Here is a 19,292-nt window from a genome sequence, read left to right on the forward strand (position 1 = left end):
AAGCATCTGACAACAACTTTGGTGCCAAAGCAGAGCTTCTGCCTGATCCTGTAAGCCAAAAGAACGTTTATCTTTCAAGTGCATAGGCTCTCACACACCTGCAGTTTAGGTTCTTGTTTAGACCTAGTCATTTCACCATTTGGATGCAGTATTCAGTAACATTTCCCCTCAGAGTTTTCTCTACTTAGTTTTATTAGTCTCTTTGAAAGACCGTTTTCTGCCAAAAATTAATCAACCTTCCATAGCCCCATCCAAGCCCAATGCAGCTAAGCACCCAGTGACTGCCTTCCTTCCATCACCAAGGGTGGGCTCGGCTCACTGAGGACTACAGCAGCTTTACCCTGAACTTGTTGGCAGATCAGGTGCGCACACTGTTGCTTCAGTTTTCTGCAGTCTATCATCTGTTATCTTTGCTTTTTCTTGATTCTCTTCCACACTCAGCAATGCATCTAATCTTACTGGCAGCAGAGCAGGCACTGACTCTGAGCAGATCTCTCCAGCTGCAAGAAGAGTCTTATCTGTAGCTTCAGGCTGTCCATTCACCTCATTGATTTCTCTCTCTTTACTTGCAATTAAAACCTCAGCAATATTTTCAGATGGTTTGTCATCAGCTGCTACTGGATGTGAGGCAAGGTAACAGCTTGCAGCAGTTGCTCCTGTTTCAGTCCCTGCAGCACTACTTGGAGGGTCTTCACTGCTTGTTTCTCCCTTATCTTCTGTCTGCATTCCTTGCTCTTTGCTCTCTTCTGTACCTCTGGATCCCACATTAATGGAACACTCGCAATAGTAGTAACCAGATTCCTGTTTCTTCTTACGCATGGCACAGAGATCAATTTGACTGAAAACCTCCGTGCCAAAAAAACTGTCTTCATATTCTTTATACAGATCCGAACAAATTTTCCTGAAACCCTAAAATATTGGAAGAGCAATTTATAGTATGTGTATATACACACAAATTACACACACTTCAGGAAAGCACATGACATATCAAGTAGTATCTTATGAATTCTTCTCTTAAGAAAACTTAGGAAAAAACACCAACCCCATTAGGGTAGCAATATCTACTTTATTTGGTAGTACTTAAGTTAATACTGATAACAAACTGCCAACAGTTGATTTTTTTAAGTTTGTCTTTTGCTGAATCCCTCACCAAGCCACAAACACACCAAAAGAACTAGAAATAACAGCAGACCCATTTAATCCTCTCATTATTGAAATACATTCATGTAATTTTAGATATTTCAAGCAATTTAGCAGTCATGACATTGACTCAAACTATTCCTTAGTTTCCTGAATTGCCTTTAGGTGGAAAAGAAATTCTCCTAAAGTTTACTTCACTCAGTTTCTCATCCCACTGGTACTTTTACAGATTGAAAAAATGCATCCTTCTCCTTGGTGTGTACATTTCACAATGGTAATTAAATTGCATGCTAGAGACAGGTTAGAAATACAGCTGACAAAGCTGTACAGCTGACATACATTAACAAAGTAGTCAAAAAAATTTTAACTCAGTGGCTTATTGTGAAAGCAAGCCAGACAAAAAAGAGAAGAGCTGCTGTGGCTTTAGGTAACTAAACACTGCTAATATCTCAACAGCCAAACACTACAGTAGTCACAATATACATGTAAATATAGATGCAATATAGATCCTATAGATGCATTTTGAATTGCTTACATGTTCTTTTCAGACTAAAAAAAAGGCAGCTTCCACTGCCATAATCAAGGCATATCAGAAAACATTGTAATTTAGAACTGGCAAGATGGAAATCATTTCCAAAGGAGTGTTTCCCCACAAGACAAGTTCAAGTGCAGCAGCACTGACTCCCCTGTACAGAGATCACCAGAGATGGCCAAGCAATCCCTGTGTGTTTCCACCAGCCACAACAGGCTGCCAATTTGAACTAGGGTTTAAACTCAAACGCTTAGCCTGTAACAAAGCTCACATCTGAGGGGCACACATGGAGGTGAAGGACAGATGAATCATTAAGCAACAAGGAACAGTCTCCACCTTCCCTTAACTTAAGGAGAGCACACTAACAAGACCCTGAGGAGTCCCTTACAGCACATTCCCTCAAAGAAATCTCAATTATTTTCAGCCTTGCCCCCAGATGCTCAGGAGCGTATGTTTAAAAACAACAACAGATCTCTTTACAAGCTTCCTTTCTTGTAACAGCCTTTTTGGCAGGTCTCTGCATGAGTAGGCATGCACCAGGGGGGAATTGCAAGAGATAACTGGTGTCACCTGAACAGAAGCACATGTAAAAATCTTCAGAAAAAAAAAAATCAAGAACTTGAAGCCATTTAGACACTGTTGCACCTCAGAGCAGACCTGATGGCCAAGTCACTTCAAAGTTTAATTGAACAAATTGCATACCTTCTCCTGTGCCCCTGGATGTACCTTGTGGCAGCCAGAGCCAGGCTGTTGGTTACACAGTAGCCCAAAGAGGGCAGGATTATGACTCCCCTTTCCATTAAAAAGCCAGAATATTTTAATACAAGTGATTTTCATAGGGTTGCTGCTCTCAATACCCAGGATAGATAGCAGCTACTCACAGACTTGCACTAAGTAAGTCTACTTTGAGCAGCATAAAAGTAGGAACAAATGTTTTCCTTTCAAGTGGTGGCGCTTAATACACAGCTTTGCTCTGGCATAGGTGAGCATGGGCAGTGCCCATCACTAGAGACTAACAACCTGCACTGACAAAAGCAGTCTGTGTGCTGGAAAAGGCTCTTCAGCATCGGGTACATATTGAAGTGGATACTCTTATGAGGGGAGCTGTTCCCTTTTGGCTCTCTGGAAACACAGGTCAGAAAAATTTGAAGAGCCCCTATTTTTATATTTATGCCAGAGGTGTGCTACACATTTTGAACCTCAACAATAAACAGCAAATACCATTCCTTCAGCAGCTTGTCAAGCTAAATAGTACACAAAGCCCTCTCCAACCTTTTGAGGTCTCTAGACACAAAGTCCAACATGCATAATCTCCTGAGCTCAAACTTTGAACACGTAGAAGTTTTAGAGAGGAATGAATCCTCCTTCCCCACAAATATAAACAAGGTTTGCAACGTCATATAGATCATGTCTATCTTTTTATTAAAATGTTCTTGAGAAGTAAAATGCAAGCAGACAACGTTAATAATTGTTTCTCAAGCTTCACCTAGGAAGCACTGAAGTTGCATGAAGTACCTAAATTGCATCCCTATTAAAGGGAAACAGTTATTTATGATATAGAGAAAGTAATTACAGCCAGTAGATGGCATCATAATAACTAAAACAATATTTCTCATACTTGGCATCTTCTAGTGTTTAGGAATTTTGGTTTCTCTCCTGCTGTCTTTAAGAATGGGCTATTACAGATGTATACAGTTTTTCTTTAACCCATTACATTTTGCCTTTGGAAAAGACGAAACAAGTACTTAGCATTTTCAATTTGGTATGTCAGATCTCAAAACTTGTATACATTAATATTCCAGTCTGATCTTTGAGGTTAAATCCTGTGTCTAGGGCTGAGCTTTATTAACTGTGGTGAGACTGTATGTGGACATACAGCATCCATACATGCCCTAATAACTAACTTAACTTGCAACCCTGCTCCACTTATGTTTCATGGTCCTGATGTATAGAATAGTATTTTAGGAGCAACAGGGTTAAGGTACATACAAATCTGGAGACAAGAGTGAGCAATACTCTGTAGATGAGGAAAGAGTAGAGGATATTGTCTCCCTAGATTTCAGTAATGGTTTTGACACTGACTGCTGTAGGATGAGCAGACAGCAAGGTGGATTTAAAACTGTGCATGGTTGGATCCAGGGGGTGGTGATGAGTTCTAGTTGGAGGCCAGTAAAGAGTAGAGTACTCCGGAGATCAATACTTGGTACAGTCCTATTTAACAACTTCATTAATTATATGGGTGATGGGCCAAGGCACACCCTCAGCAAGCTTGCTGATGACAAAACTGGTACGAGTGGCTGATACACCAGTGGGTTGTGCTGCCATCCAGGGGGACCTGGACAGACTGGAGAAACGGTCTAAGAGGAACCTCATGAAGTTCTACAAGGGGAAGTGTCAAGTCCTGCACCTGAGCAGGAAACAATCCCATGCACCAGGACATGCTGGGGGCTGCCCACCAAGAAGGCACCTTTGCAGAAAGTGACCTGGGGGGTCTAGGTGGACACCAAGTTGAGAATAAATCAGCGTGCCCTTGTCACAAAGAAGGGCAACTACTCTTGGCTTCTTCAGGCAAAACAGGTGAAGGAAGGTGACCCTTCCCCACTGCTCAGCACTGGTGAGGCCACACCTAAGTACACATCTATTTCTGGGCCCTCCTGTATAAGAGACATGGAGCTACTAGAGAGAGTCTAATGAAGAGCCATGAAGATGAAGTGACTGGAGCATCATTCCTATGAGGAAAGGCTGGGAGAGTTGGGACTTCAACCTGCAAAAGGCTCAGGGGAATCTTGTCAATGTATATTGAATATACAAAAGGAGAGTGCAAAGAGGATGCAATCAGGCTCTTTTCAGTGATGCCCAAAACTTTGTTTGATAGTAGTTAGTTTGGTAGTAGAAGGAAGTGTGAATTACTCTAGGCAGAAATCAACAGTAATTCCTGCATTCCTATTATACCTTTTTTGCATTAGACATTGCTGATGCCTGTGCTGATGAAATTCTCTGTAGGCAGTATAAAAGAAAAAAAGCTCCAATACAGAACTATTGGCACTATCCAACTTTGATTGTACCACATATACAGAAGGCAACTATCAAGTCAATTTGAAGTACTTGAAGTGCACAAATACAAGGTCATTTTCCTCAGCTATTATAACATTTTCTGTTTTCTTCATGCATGCTCCTTTAGTGTTTCAGGTTTGCAATATATTGACCTCATAAATACAAGAACTATTCCTGGAAACAAGCAGGACAATATTCCACTGGGAAATGAGCAATCTAATCAGGAGTTGTTTTTTACTTTAATTGTATGTGATAAACCATACAATGCTGCAGTAAAGGTTAGGAAAGCACATCACACATTACTAGCATAAATCAAAGCACCAGCCTAGCTTCCAAAGTGACATTAATCTTGTTCTCAGATAAATATTGCTTGAAGCCATCCTGCCCTATGGAAGCAGCTTGACATTGTATTTCCATGCAGATTCAACTGCCCATGGCAGAAGGAAAACACGCTGTATTCTACCATTAGAGCCATACACAATATGAACAAGAGATCCTCTCTCTTCTAATTGAATATGAAGAAATATAACTGTTTTGGCCAGTTGATATAGAAGCTTTGTTAAATAGATTTTTTTCCTGTAGTTGAAATGAAAATCAGTGAAGCATATAGCCCCCCGCAATATCATTAAAAGGAAGATAATCTCTAGAACTGATACCAGTAAGAAGTATTTAAAACTTAGTTACTCACCCTTCTTTTTAATCTCGGTGCTTTGGAGAGCTTTAGAAAAGTAAGATGGGGTTTGAAATCTTTGCTCCCTGAAATGTCGAGATTCATTTCATTAAAGCATTCTTCCACAGCTTCTGGTAAAAAGATAAAATAAGAGATGAAGTAATAACTGAGAGTTGGGGGAACATATTTACAAGAAGGTTAGACAGGAACCCCACCATTCTTTTCTTGAAAACAGTTAAAATACAGTATGAGATAAGTAGTTGTCATACCATCAGGGGAAACAGACAAAATTAGTGAAAACAAAGTTGGGCACGACAATACAGCCTTATGTTGCAAACCTGAAAATAGATCCAAACTTTCATGTTTGCAGTGCTATTCTCTGCATTCACAAAACCTCCTATCACTAGGGTAAGTTCAGGAAAATATGTGCCCATGGCAGCCCTGACAGAAGCAGAATGCATCAAGCAGTGGCCACAATGGGACAGTTCTGCAAAAAGCAATATGAGGGGCAAAATGCTTTCAAAAAGTTAGTGGCAAGATCCACAAAATAAGTGCAAATCTGCAAAGAAATTCAGAAGGAAAAGTCACACAGACATATTCCTTTCCCAAAAGATAAGATAGGAATCATTTACAGTGGTAATTTTTTTAAAAGCTCTGACTACAATTTTAAAGCAATAAGGTTTTATTCTCCTTCGAATGAAGTGACTGTGAGCAACTCCAGAATTTATATTCAAGGTCTTTCAGCTTCGGACTGCAATGCCCAGAAATACTAAATCAAGTTGATCTATTCTTGGTTGTCATGAACTTTGAAATGGGGGATGCACATGGGATGGGAGTCTCACAAGGACAGCAAGGTGAAGCCTGCAGCAGATAGACCCCCACAAATCTGGGAGACAGGAAGTTAAACAACTGTTGCACAACAAGAAACACTTCAACAGTGAAGAATATTTCTGAAATAACACTGAAATCCTTGGCTAAAGGTGGAGCATTTAGGATGTCTCTGGCATTTTTTCCCTATTGACAGAGGTCTTTATAGCTTGGATCTATAAGGAAGATTAAAGATGTGAAAATCAACACCTGCCCCGAGAACCTGCAACATTTATATGTTGCTTCTTTGCCAGACTCCACTCCTTTACACTAATCTGTTACTCCTAAATTACCCAGGCACTCAGAGAAGCAGGTTCAATGTAGAAATGTGCGTTTAAAGAAAAGCTATCACATATTTGATAAGTAGCTTGCTTGAAGTCACCCTACTTTCATTTTATGTTACCATCTATCAGAAAGTTTAACTACTGTATTTACCAGTTTGTCATAAGCATTTGTATCAAGGCCAAGTCTCTGGCTTGTAGTTTAGCTAATTAATACATTAAAATGTTTCATCTCCATATTTGTGAGGGAACAGCAGCTGTGACTGCCTGGTCACTTTGCCAAGGCAACTGCTTTATGCTTTCCATCTGGAAAATATATGAAGAATAGGCCCCAGTTGCCTGAATAAGCTCCCAATACCATTTCAGATACCCTACAGGATGCCCACCGGCCCTCCAGCTGCCACTGCCCTGCAGAAGGGTACAGCCTTACTGTAGGTCCAGTATAGACATAACAGATACTTTAGGTCATCTAAAAACTGTAATAGGCTATTATGGTTGTATCAAACCACCCCTAAAGTGCCTCTGGCACTTCATGGAAAAAATATTGATAACATGAAGAAACACTGATAAAGTCTTCTTGTGCCCATGCCACTAGGTCAAAACACAACAAGCCCCAAAATATATGGGCAGCAGCAAAGTGTCTGATCTCCTTTTAGTAAAGATCTGTTCTCGCACACTTACCTGGGCAACTGATATCCTGGGGGTGCTCAAAAAAAGTAAGCCAGAGCTTAATGTATCAAAACAATAGATCATAGTCTCCTCATGGTCACCCAGCACCACTCCTACAAGACAGCAGCGAGCAGTTATTGCTGCAAAGTGAAGGGTCTTACTGCCACAAGCAGAGTTTCACCAGGAAGGCTGATGATGGGAGGAAGGTCAAGGCTAGGAAGTCTCTTCAAGAAGTCAGTTTAGGAACAAGGCTTGTAGCTGAGGTTCTGCCCATGTCAGGATGGCACCTCATTTCCCAGGTATGCTTCAGAGGTTCAAAACCTTCATTAGAACAAGCTGAACTGTTAAACTGTTGTTGACAAGTTATCAATAAGGACACTGAGGCAGAGGCAGCTGGCAGGAGTGGCTTGATCTTTGCCAGTCAAATAATTTGCCCATCAAGCTGCTTTACAAAGCAACATTTAAAAATCCACATCTACTCCATGAGCAACCAAAATACTCATTAGAATTTGTGGAAAAAAATCCTATCCATTACATAACAATTGATTCTATGCTGAGGGGGAGGGGAGGAAGAAAACTGGAAAAACATTCCTTCACAGATGTCATTAAAAAGGATAGATTTTGATGTATTTGCATAATCCACAGACTCATTAAGCTCTAGGAATGGTCAGAAATTATGCAGAAAGGAGAACAATGAAAGTTGCATCTCTCTGAATAGCAAAGCCATTGGTGACAGAGTTAACAGCTTGAATACTGGCAGCTTGTCTCACAGTCAAGGAAGTATTTTAGGCAATCAGTGAACAATCATATTGCATGAAATAAATGCAAGTACCGACAGAATATTCCTGGGGTTTGCAATCAAAATTATTCTCTTCCAGCTTATTAGGAAAGAGGTTCAGACCAGAAGGTAGATGCCAGGTTTGTAGAACCCCAAAGATGCAGGTTATCCAAGCAGAGAACAAGAAGGAATCTGCCACCCACTGTTGTAATGGCTTTCAGAGTTAATGCAGCTCCAATACCCTTTAAAAAATAATAAAGATCATCATACATTCTGCAGAACCAAATTTAAACATTTCTGCAGATGCTAAAATAGCATGATAAAGGTTGATCTTGCATGCTATGATTCACTGGGAATAAAATCCTCCATAAAGAAAAACAGAGTGGGGGAAAACAGCAATAACCAAGGGAAAGGAGCAAGTATTTACTTCTGCATCGTTCAGAAGTGATAGAGGAGAGTGTTAAGGTGAGGGGCATCAAAACAGTTAAGCAGTCCCCTTTTCCAGTGGTATCGAAGCACATACCTCGTGGGCTGGCATGTACAAAAACTGATCTCAAAAGAAACTGCATCATGTGTCTTGTACTTAGTCATCTTTCAGTCCAGATTATTTTGTGTTAAACAGATTTTAGAAAAAAACAGTTTGGGCATGGGGAAGTTTTTTTGAGGCGTTAATCCTAATAAGTAGGGATAATGTCAGACTACTTTCAACAAAAGCACAGCTGTTTTGAGTCAAAATTATCTCTGACATCAATGGAACAATAAGGGAAATGAAGGCTAGAGTCAAGCAAAAAGTAACAGACAGTGAAATGCCTAATTTTATCTAGAAGGCACAAAGAAGCTGGTCATATTATGAGGTATTTTTTGCCTAGTTACAACACTAGTTAAGAGAAAAATAAAAGGAGAAGAGTGCAGGACTAGTAGTCAAAGCTAAGAACTGGAGGAAGGGTGAAACAGCCTTTACAGAAAGCAGACCATTCTGAAAAAATATATACTTTGAAGATTACGTAGTGTCTTTGTACTGCATGCCTTTTTGAGAAACATTAGTTGAACGATGCTTCTTTTTTTTTGCTTAGTATGAAAATAGCAAGCAAAAAGCATATATTGATTACTTATGCTCCGTTGGAAGTTAAAGCCCAGGACACAGATTAGGTTCTGCATTGCGGGCTAAACCAGCTTCTAAAAACAGAACAGGGTGAAGGGAAGGGGAGAGTATCAAACCCTTCAGAGATTGTGTTCAGATGGAGGTAAGTTGGTCACATCTGGAACATCTTCATGAACCCATCACAGTTTTGGGAAGTTAAAACTGAGGAGAGAAGCTATTCTTGTACTTCTGTTCCATCTTCTATAAGGGAAGTAAAAATTGATCTGCTGATGATATATGCGACCACTATTATTTGTCATCTCCTGTTCCATGGATAATAATTTCATGCATACTCTAATTTACGGAAGGTACTTTTAAACTCAACTGAAGTCAACACTTGCAAGGCTTCCAGTTTATTAGAATGGATAAGGCACCAATTTTGAGGTGTCTGTTTCAAAAACTATGTACATCACAGGTCTGCAAGATCCTGACTGCAGGGCCTGCTAGAGTAGCCTTGCTGTGTAATCTTGACAAGTCAAATGCCTGTGCATCTCACGCATTCCAAATTAGTGCACAGAACTTATTCTAGCTCTCAAGCTCTGCAGAATCTCAGTTACCAGCTTCATATTTAACAATTAAGAAAGGAAGACAGTGAGAGGAAAGGCAGCACATTATAGGCATGCACAGCAGTTTAGGCCAGTATGTCGAAGAGCTGACAGACTGAAAACTTGTTTACAACAAGCAGTAAATATTCAAGTTAGGTACTTACTTGCAATTCTGCTAAGCATCTTCTGGTTTTCCTCTGACATTTTCACATATACCACTTGATTGTTAAACTGTCCAATCCCATGAAATGTCATAATAAGGTCTTCACCTTGCAAAATGGCTTCAACTTTTGCCTTGCTTTGCTTCAGTGCCAGAACAGCCCTTCAAAAATAAAATAAACTCTGAAAGAAGGTTATTTTACTATTACACCTGGAAATATTGTTACATTTTTAATATCAGATTAAAATGACTTTGGCAATTCTGCAAAACTATACAAGGTGTAACAAACACTATATTCCAGTGCTAATGCTTTTGTAACAATTAGCAGATGTGCAGACATTTAAAATAAACTGTGTCTTTTAACCTCAATCTTAGTTTATACATTAGAAGTGAGTTTTGCTAGAAAAGTGAATGTTTATGTCATTAACATTCCAGAAATGGCTATGTGAATATAGTGTTGCTAAGCAGTAAAAGGGATAAAAGTTGGACTTATATTCATCATGAAATTTAAAACTTTATCATTGCAATTTTCAGCTGGTTCACTAGCTTTATTCTTAAACCAATGTAAATCCATTCTCCCAGCTGAAGTACATCAAACACATTTGTCTCCATTATATTTTGTTATTCAAGAACAGTTAACAAAATAAACTCTTATGTTGAGAGCTCTAGGTCCCCTTTCAACAGAGTTAAGATGTGCACCTTGCTTTGTACAGAAGCATCACCAAAAAGTTACCTAATGATATAATACTTCAACTGTTTTGTTTAAAGATTCAAGAGAAATATAACTAATAGGCTTCTAAAAACAAATACCGCTTTCAGTAACTGAATATTCACTAAGGTGTCACAAGTACACCTGTTTACCTTGGTGTCACTGGAAAAGGGATTCTGTCAGACTTCAAGCCCGGAGTCTGAGCAGAAGCCTTCTAATAATGCCTACACCTGTAACAAAACACTGTGCAACTAAGGACCACAAGAACACCTGTCCATGGGTTGCTGTGGTTCCTGTAGCTATATTCACATTCTCTTTAGCATAAAACCTAAGAAGTTTTGACTACCTTGCTTCATTATTTAAAATAAAATCTTTTTTTACATTATCCAAAACAAAAACTAGCACTATAATCCACATGGCACAAATTCTGTGCCCTTATCCTCTTAGGAAAGTATTTCATGCATACAAAGGCTATTTTAGACTACAGAAGTCAATATTATAACTTGAATACAATATTATAACTTGAATACAGTAGTGAAGACTACTCATTTGTTAATTATAACATGGGACCTGCTGCTTCTTGAACCTCCTGTGGACTGTGCAGATGAAGATTTGATGAGGACAGCACTGAAGATGGAAAGGGAATGAGTTTTCTGCAGAGGATCTTGCTTTTTCCACCTTAACAACAAGCAGGGATAACTTATCATTTAATACCATTATGTCTAAAATACCATTAATCGCTGTTAGAGATCTCATAGCTCAAGTTCTTCAAGATGCCTTCCTCTCATTGCAAGGGGCTAAGCATGCTGTTTCAGCAGTGTAATAGGCTTGAGAAGTGCTTGGCTTAACAACTAAGACGGTCTTTCACACCACAGCACAGAGCAGTAGCCACTGAACTGGAGCCTATTTAGTAGAGCTCTGCAGTTACATAGAAGATAAAGGATGAAAAAAGTTTTTGGCAAGTAAGATCTGCTTTTCATTAGGTATGCCCATTATTTTTTATATTACAAACACATATCCACTCTTAAGTTCATTAGCACTACTTAGCTCCACTCACCTCTCCAACTGATTGATTCCTATTTTCACTGCTGCTCTCCACTAGCTTTCTATCCTCTTGGATGACAGCCTGCCCAGTCAGCAGCACCAGCAGGGATTTTTATTGCCAAATTGCTGTACATAGTGACTTCCACACACAGGCTCTTCAGTCCATATAAAGGTTCTCCTACCTCCCCCCTCAGGCCCTCCAAAAAAAGCTTTGAATGAACAATAATGCAGGTCATTTTATAATAAGGCACATACAAATTTGTCACATGTATCTGCATCTTGGTCCTGTTTAGCCAACTCTACCTGTATGGGCAGAAATTTTAAAAAAACACTTGTACAGAAAAATGCACAAGCTCCTTCCAGCAAGGCATTCTGCTTTATGTCCAGGCAGATCCTGTGTCTTACCTGCACAATGTTGAGGCCTTACTGTATTCTGCCATTCCCTTGCTAATGTGTGCCAAGGCCCCTGGAAAAAGCGTTACTCTGAGCAGATTCCCACCTCTACCTTGCAATACCTTCCCAGATGCCTAAGGGCCTCCCTTCGCTGCCTCCTTGCACCAGAGACTTGTTTCCCCGTGTAGTACCATAGAAGAAGGCTTAGAGAAGAAAAACATATTGGCTATTGGCTTTTCTTGTGCATCCACTCCAACAGCTTTAGCCTTCCTCACCACAGGGTTGCCTTCTGAAATCATCTTTCACTATCCCCATCATAACTCACGGGACCCTACTGACAGCCCCCAACTTTAACTGGGCAAGAGCACAGCTTGGAAAGGAACTAGTAGGGCTTTTGTTTTACTTAATGCAAGGTGTCCTATCAGTTAATGTTTTCCAGCTGATACAAGCATGGCTGATCTGAAAAGCTGTGTTTCTCAATGAATGTAGCTTTGAGTTGATTTATGATAAGAACAGTAATAATACCTTTCACAGACATGCTGCCTTCTCCCCCACCCCCCCACCCCACAACAGATGGGCAGGATTTCAACCTCTGAAACATCCCATTTAGCTCTTGTAAAGAGATTTCCTTACCACGTATCAAGAGCAAAACAGAAACTGATCAGAAAATTATGAGAGGAAAACTGTGAGTAAGCCCTACTGAAAGTTGTTATTGACCACAGAAATAAGGTTCTCAATTTTACAGTGAAGTTAGCTGCACTTAAATTTTGCAGAATTCTTACTTTTTAACTTCTTCTTCTGTTGCCAGGTGAGCCACTATTATAGTGAGGTGCATAGTTTGAACAGGAAGAAAAGCTCTCAGTAAGTCAGGCTCTTTTGTGAATACAAGCTCTTGGACATCTTCAATTCTGTCCAAAATCTGCAATGCAGTAAACAGGAGACAGGGAAATAAAGCTTCATTGCGGGGTGCCCAGGTGTTGCAAGAAAATCAGAAAGCTACAGCATCTCACACAAAAAATGCAGTTTCCAGTTTGAATCAAACAGCAACACCCCCCCCAAAAAAAAAAAAATCTATCACATTACATTACTTCTATGTTTCTATTTCAGTTTTTTTTTTTTTTAAACAGATTGATTGATCTGTTTTCCCTTTCAAAGTCTACAGGCTAAATTCATTGCTCTCATGTGAGTCAGCACCCTAGATCTTAAACTAGGTCTGAATCTGACCCTAAGCATGTTTGAATAAAGCTCACAACACTGTAAATATTAATGTGATCTTCATGCAGTAGTCAGTTGTTAATAGACTGTAGAAATTGAATAGCATTTCCATAATTAATCTTATGCCATTTTCTGATTACAAGTTTGATCACAGATTAAACTGATGTCTCTTCCCAAAAGGAAACTAAACAGCAAAGAAAGATCAACTCAGTAAATATGTTCTTGTCCAAGTACATATTTTCTAGAGCTGCATGACCAATTTCTAGCTCCTCCGGGTCCATTTGTGCCTTTTCCCAATTAGCTCCAAGAGCTGGTTACAAAGAAAAAGAATTTTTAAAACAATCTGTTAAGGCTGAGAAACAAGTCACAGGAAGAAGGTGGAATGGAGAAAAATTCAAACACTCCAGGACTAAGCATTTGGTGGAAGCCCTTGTTACAGCCAAGGTGTTTATAGATTTTCAGATTATTTCAGTGAGCCAATGCTGATTTACATACCTAGACGCTTACATGTTTGAGCACTGCTTTATTCTTACATAGGTTGAAACAGCTGGGTCAATATATTTTTGTTTTGCAATTTTTCTACATAAAGCCTTGGCAGTCATTGTGCAGTCCAGCTAATAGTATCACAACCTAAATGGCAGAAGAGATTAGTATAACAAGTTTCTGGTAAATGTCAGGATAAAGACAGATGCAATTAAAGGAATCCATTTGAAGATTAAAACAGTGAACTCCTTCAATTCAGATGCTTACAGTACATTTCTCACTACGTTAAAATCATCATTGAAATGACCCTTAAATTAAAGCATTTCTTACTGTGACAGGCACAATTTATTATGGCCTGCTTCTTGCAGTCTAGTATGGCCTGCACTTCTACCTAGATCATGAAAACAGACCAGGAATCAAGACATCAAGTTTTCTGATCACACAACCTAAAAATCTTTGCTTCAACAGAATAGGTTGAGTATTGACCCAATTCCACAAGACAGCCTTACACTCCTCCTCCGTCCCCCACTCTTTCTGAGAACACTCTGGAAAAAAGATCATTTGAGACTCAGACAACCGGGAAGCCAAGTCTGAGTCTTGAGTAAAATTCCTTCATGTAGATACCTGACCGTTGCAGAGCCGTTCATGTTTTTTCTTGCCTTTTTTTTTTTCCTGTGTCAGACAGTAAGCTTCATAGAAGTGCCTTCAGAGCTTCCTGTCTCTTTCATGGACCCAGTCTAACCTATCCCTACATCTGTGTTCAGAGGTGTTTTGTTGGATCAGTTTGTAGCATTTCCCTATAATATTATGTTTTTAATGGGGGTGCTGTGTTAGTTTTTTTTTTTTTTTTTTTTGTAGTGGGGGACAGGAAAGAAATACCGGTAATAGAGTACCAAAAATTTGAGGCTACAGAAGTCCTAGATCCACCCCAACACATTACTGAGGCTGTCATCTTGCCTCCTGAAGCCCTACAAGACAAAGGGAAAAGGCCTACTGCAACTACCAGGACTACAACAGGATTTTACTATTGTCTCATCGAAAAGCAGAAAAATGGAGATAGCCTTAGGCCCTATCACCTCCAGATCTCTTAAAAAAATTATTTAAGGGAAACTAGATCTACCCATAGGCCTTATAACATCTTTAAATCCCTTCCACGGGGGGACTACAAGAACTGCAGTACATCAGTGAAGCATGTGATGTGATATCTTCCTTTTGTAGCATCAAAACCCTCTTCTTTATAGACAAAAGCATCTGAAATTGTTGAAAAATATTACATATGCACATATACATTTTATACACCCTCCACGTACACACATACCAGGCATGTGTATAGGGAACAGTGTCTTTACCCTTTAGTGTTTCCCCTCATACAGACCTTTACCCAAGGCCATCAATCACTGCTACCATTAACAGTAGTACTTGAAAGAGGCATGAAACAGGAATATGTTGGGTAGAGCAGCCAGCCAGGGACAGAGCTGCCACATTACCACAGCTGGTGCAAGACCAGGGAGATCTGGAAGAGCAGAACCAAGAGAAGAAAAGCAGAAGAAAGGGAAGAATATTCATAGAGTTGTATAAGATGTGGTCACAGGCCACATATTAGGACACTCAAATCTCATTAAAATAGCAGAATAAGTTAGGCACTCGTGTCCCCTCAAGCTGTTCCATGATCTCATTCCTCAGTTGGCAGGAAACTTTCTAGTTTCCAGCCTAGATTTATTCTTTGCCCACTGCATACCCATTTGTTCCTCTGCCAGCATTGTCTTCCAGCTTACACAGTTATTTTCCCTTCCTGGCATTTATCTTCCTGATGTGCTCTGCACTTTTGTTCACCTCTCAAAAGCCAGTCATATGTAGGAATCACTGAAAGTTATATGGGGCCATCCTCCAGGTAACCTTCAGTGATTATTCCACTCAAGACAAAGCCAGAGCAAATAATTGCCTACCAAGAGGAAGGCACCTTTGACATCTCCCTCAAACACATACGTAAAGGTTTCTAATCTTACTTAAGGTAAAAACAAAAATTCAAAAGCCTGCCAAAGCAAGCTACTGTACTACAGCTTCTTCCCACACTGGAAAAAAAAAGATGCATAACAGATAGTCATCCTACTTAATTATTGCCTTTCAGTGTTGTAAATACAGTTGTTCCAAATACTGCATGGAAGCCTAAGCTAGGAAAAAAAACAATCAATTTATATGCTGCAAGAAGTAATATCAGTTTGGTTCACTGGAAAAAGAACCATAAACTAAGAGAAGCTGTTAGCCAAGAGATATATGTAAAAAAATCTGAACGTTAACTCGTATGGATGTGGTGAAAGTGTTTTGTAGGAAAAGTTCCCAAGGTGCATATATGTTATAAATATTAATAACTCACACTAATTATCTCAATTCTGCTCATGCTAGCTGGGATGCAACAGTTAATGATTCAAATTGAGACTTCCCTCTGCCTGCTTCTTCCAGGTGGGACCTCTTTCTTGTATTTCCATCCCAAAGCTTCTCTTCGTTTCCTGTGTGCACACAGTGTGGGGTCAAGAAGGCTTAGCCCAGGCAGGGCTGCAGAGTGCAGTGGATGCTGGTACAGAGCACGAGAGCTGTCTGCTTTTGTACACTAAACAAATAACGTGACATTGCCATCAACAAGTCACAGCTCTCTATAGGAGATTGAATGGCAGAAGAATTCCCAGTAAAAGTACCAACAGTACTGCTTCAGGAATGAAGCACTGTTTGTCTTTCAGAAGATTATGTGAGCCTCAAGACTTGTACCAGCTGAATGGGAATAAGTAGCTCAAGGTGAGGCAGTGTCTTTTCCCTTACATTACAGGGAAAAAATATGCATGGAGTTATGCAGAAGTTAGAGGCCTCAAACCAGTCATACGTAACTAGTTAAAAAGCAAGGTGTGCAGTCTGTCTCCAGCTTTCACATCATCCTCGGAATTTACTTCCATGAATCATAAAACAGTGTCTGAAGTATCCAAGTCCTACAACGCTAGCTTGACATATTTTAGAAATGTCTTCTGTGATAATTGGAATGCTTTAGGGCACTCACGAAGCCTTTAAAGAAAAATATTTTTATCTGGATTTCTGCCATTTGCTTCTGTTTAACAGTGTGGAGTTGAAAATCTGTTGCTTTTTCATGGAAGTCACAGAATATAGCATACCTGGGTGAAGAATGAGCATGCAGACTCTTACACATGGATCCCTGGAATTAACTGTCTACCTAAGATGTCAGGATAAGTTTGTAGGTAAAAGAAGAAAATAGAACAACACCCCTTTTTGTCTTCTGTAGGAGAGAAGCAAGTTCTCATCCTCCATTGTGAACCTCAGGGGAGAAGGAAATAAACAAGTTCCAGTTTCTACTGCACTAAATATAAATTTAAGCATACAGGAATGGACAACACAAGGTGGTGAAAACCACTGCTTTCTTTTAGAAAACTATTATAGACTAGAAGATACTATTGCAGAGACACATCCAATCAGACCTTATGAAAAGAACAATGTCAATCCTCAAAGTAATATTTAGCCACTTCAGGCGGAGGAGCAAAATTTGATCATTCTAAGCTTATTAACAAGCTTGGAAACAAAGGCAACTTTTTTTCCCCACTTCTTAAGGCTTTGTTTTAGATAGAATTTCTTTAAAATACCTGATCATCCGTGATTGGTATAGAGACAAAGTAATTTGGAGTTTCTCGTGGGCGTTTCTTAGGCACTTCTTGCTCCAGGTCTTCCTGTTGCTCTTCAACCAACCCCTTGAACCCTTCTTGGATGTGGACATCACTTTGGTCCTGCCTCATCTCTGTATCTCTTTGACCTTCCTGTCGTGGTGACAGGTCTGCTTTTAACTTTTCCTGCTCTTGGCTCTGGTCCTGCAGCTGCTCTTCTGTCACCATCCTATCCAGGCCTGCTTGGTCTTCAACCTGCACCTCCTGCAGTTCTGTCACTTCTGCTCTTTCCCCTTTTTGGCTGTGTTCCTGCTGGAGTTTTATCACCTCTTCTTCTTGATCCTGCTTTTGACTCCAAGCCCCCTGTGGCACCAGCTCCATCTCAGCCAGTTCTCTCTCACCTTCAAATCCTGCCATCGAATCTCCCTGGTTTTGTTTTTGTGTCAGCTGCTCTCCATTCTCTAACACTTCCTCACCTTGGTCCTGGACACGGGTCACTTCTTCTGGTTCACAGCCCGAGTGCATCTGCACAGTGACCTTGATGCCAGCCATTCGTTGTCCCTGGACCTGTGGCTGTACCTGCACAGTGACTTGTGGGAGAGCTGGTCCTCGGCCCCTCTGCTGTAACTGCACTTGCACAGACACCTCCGGCATCTCCCACCTTGGGCTCAGCTTCTGAGGCTGCACTTGCACTGTCACCTCTGGGGCCTCCCACCCCTGGCTCAGCTTCTGAGGCCTCACCTTCACTGTCACCTCTGGGGCCTCCCACCTCTCATCCACTTGCTGTGGTTCTATGTTTGGGACCATACCTCCTTGGGCTGTCTGCCTCTGGACATGCACAGGGTCCAGCCCCTGGGGTTGCTGACCATGGACCAACCTCTGTGGATGCGCTGCTGGGAGATGGCCTCCTCCTTGGCCCAGCTGTACTGGTAAGCACACTTGCTGAGATCCATCTGGACTGTCATACACCTGAGCCTGGTCCTGGACCATTTCTTGATGTCTATGCCTGCACAACTCTCTTTTCACCACCTTCATCCCACGATGCCAAAGCTTCCTCCTCCCAAGCTGGGGCTTCACCAAGATCTTCCTCTTTCTTTGGGGCTTGCAGTTGTTTTTTTTAAAGGAACTGGAAAACAAACAAACAAAAACAGTCCAGCAGCTAGCAAAAGAAATAGTGGCTTAGAGTTGTCCAGTCTGGATTCAGGTCTGCAGAATGTGAGACTCACTACAAGAAACTCCAAGTATGACAAATAGCTCACACCACTCCCCCTGCCCCGCCCCCCCCCAAAAAAAGAGGAAAAAAAATGAAGAGCCCACTTCTGGATTGAGCTGCTATCTCTAGAAGAGTGTTCTCTGAGTAGCTACTGTATTGCTGTCTTGACTTCTGCCCTGTTGAGGTTTCACAGACTAAGGTAGGAGTATGCTATTTCATAGTGCACAGTGGTATAGAAACATAAGCCTTGTCAAGGGATTGCAAATAGTTTATCTGAAGGAAGTTACCTACAGAAATACAGATTAAGAGAATAAACTGAGCAAAATCCTCAGAAATTGAGTATCCCAAATCAAGTTTGCCCATGAAGCTTTGGTCTCCTGTAAGTGCAACGTTATCAAATCTAGTCAGACCAGTACACACTGCTTTTTCTTCCCCTCCTAAGTGCATATTAGCATTGTTAGCACCCAACCCTTTGTCATATCTTTTCTCTTAAGAGCTCCCATTCATCTTATACCATTTCCCTCTCCATTACAGAGAAGTTACACGGCTTCTCTCATCCACAATGTTTAGATACAAGCAAAGACACAAAGACCAAAGAGATTTTCTGCTACTTGTTTCAGTGACAAACTCCATAGAAGCTCAAAAACACAAGAACATTTATTCATCAATGAGTGCTGCAATGCAGGAGGTCTTCAGATGGCTGCTGCACTGAGCAGAAGTGCCACCTTAGGCAAATAAA

General features: G+C 40.5%; 1 protein-coding gene across 2 annotated transcripts; it reads right to left on the reverse strand.

The window, feature by feature from the left end:
- Nucleotides 1-179: 179 nt before the first annotated feature.
- Nucleotides 180-18,467, reverse strand: LOC121066502. Of its 2 annotated transcripts, none has more exons than XM_040550078.1 (5): nt 17,323-18,467; nt 12,766-12,902; nt 9,842-9,999; nt 5,415-5,524; nt 180-909 (listed from the first exon to the last, which is right to left on the reverse strand). In XM_040550078.1, exons 1-5 carry the CDS (start codon nt 18,373-18,375, stop codon nt 337-339), a joined length of 2,031 nt encoding a protein of 676 aa, XP_040406012.1. In that variant the 5' UTR covers nt 18,376-18,467; the 3' UTR covers nt 180-336. The 2 variants fall into 2 exon arrangements, with proteins under 2 accessions (XP_040406012.1, XP_040406011.1); XM_040550077.1 differs by having other exon boundaries at nt 5,415-5,527.
- Nucleotides 18,468-19,292: the final 825 nt, after the last annotated feature.

This window comes from Cygnus olor, chromosome 2 (genome assembly GCF_009769625.2).
Source record: "Cygnus olor isolate bCygOlo1 chromosome 2, bCygOlo1.pri.v2, whole genome shotgun sequence".
Lineage (NCBI taxonomy): Eukaryota > Metazoa > Chordata > Aves > Anseriformes > Anatidae > Cygnus > Cygnus olor.

Bases quoted from the DNA above. Each gene is read 5' to 3' on its own strand.
- LOC121066502 (XM_040550077.1), bottom strand. From the start codon at position 18,375: ATGAAGGTGGTGAAAAGAGAGTTGTGCAGGCATAGACATCAAGAAATG. The intron at 5,528-9,841 runs GTAAGTACCTAA...TCTTTTTACCAG, and splicing joins GATGCTTAGCAGAATTGCAA to AAGCTGTGGAAGAATGCTTT. The intron at 910-5,414 runs GTGAGTAACTAA...CCAATATTTTAG, and splicing joins CACCGAGATTAAAAAGAAGG to GGTTTCAGGAAAATTTGTTC.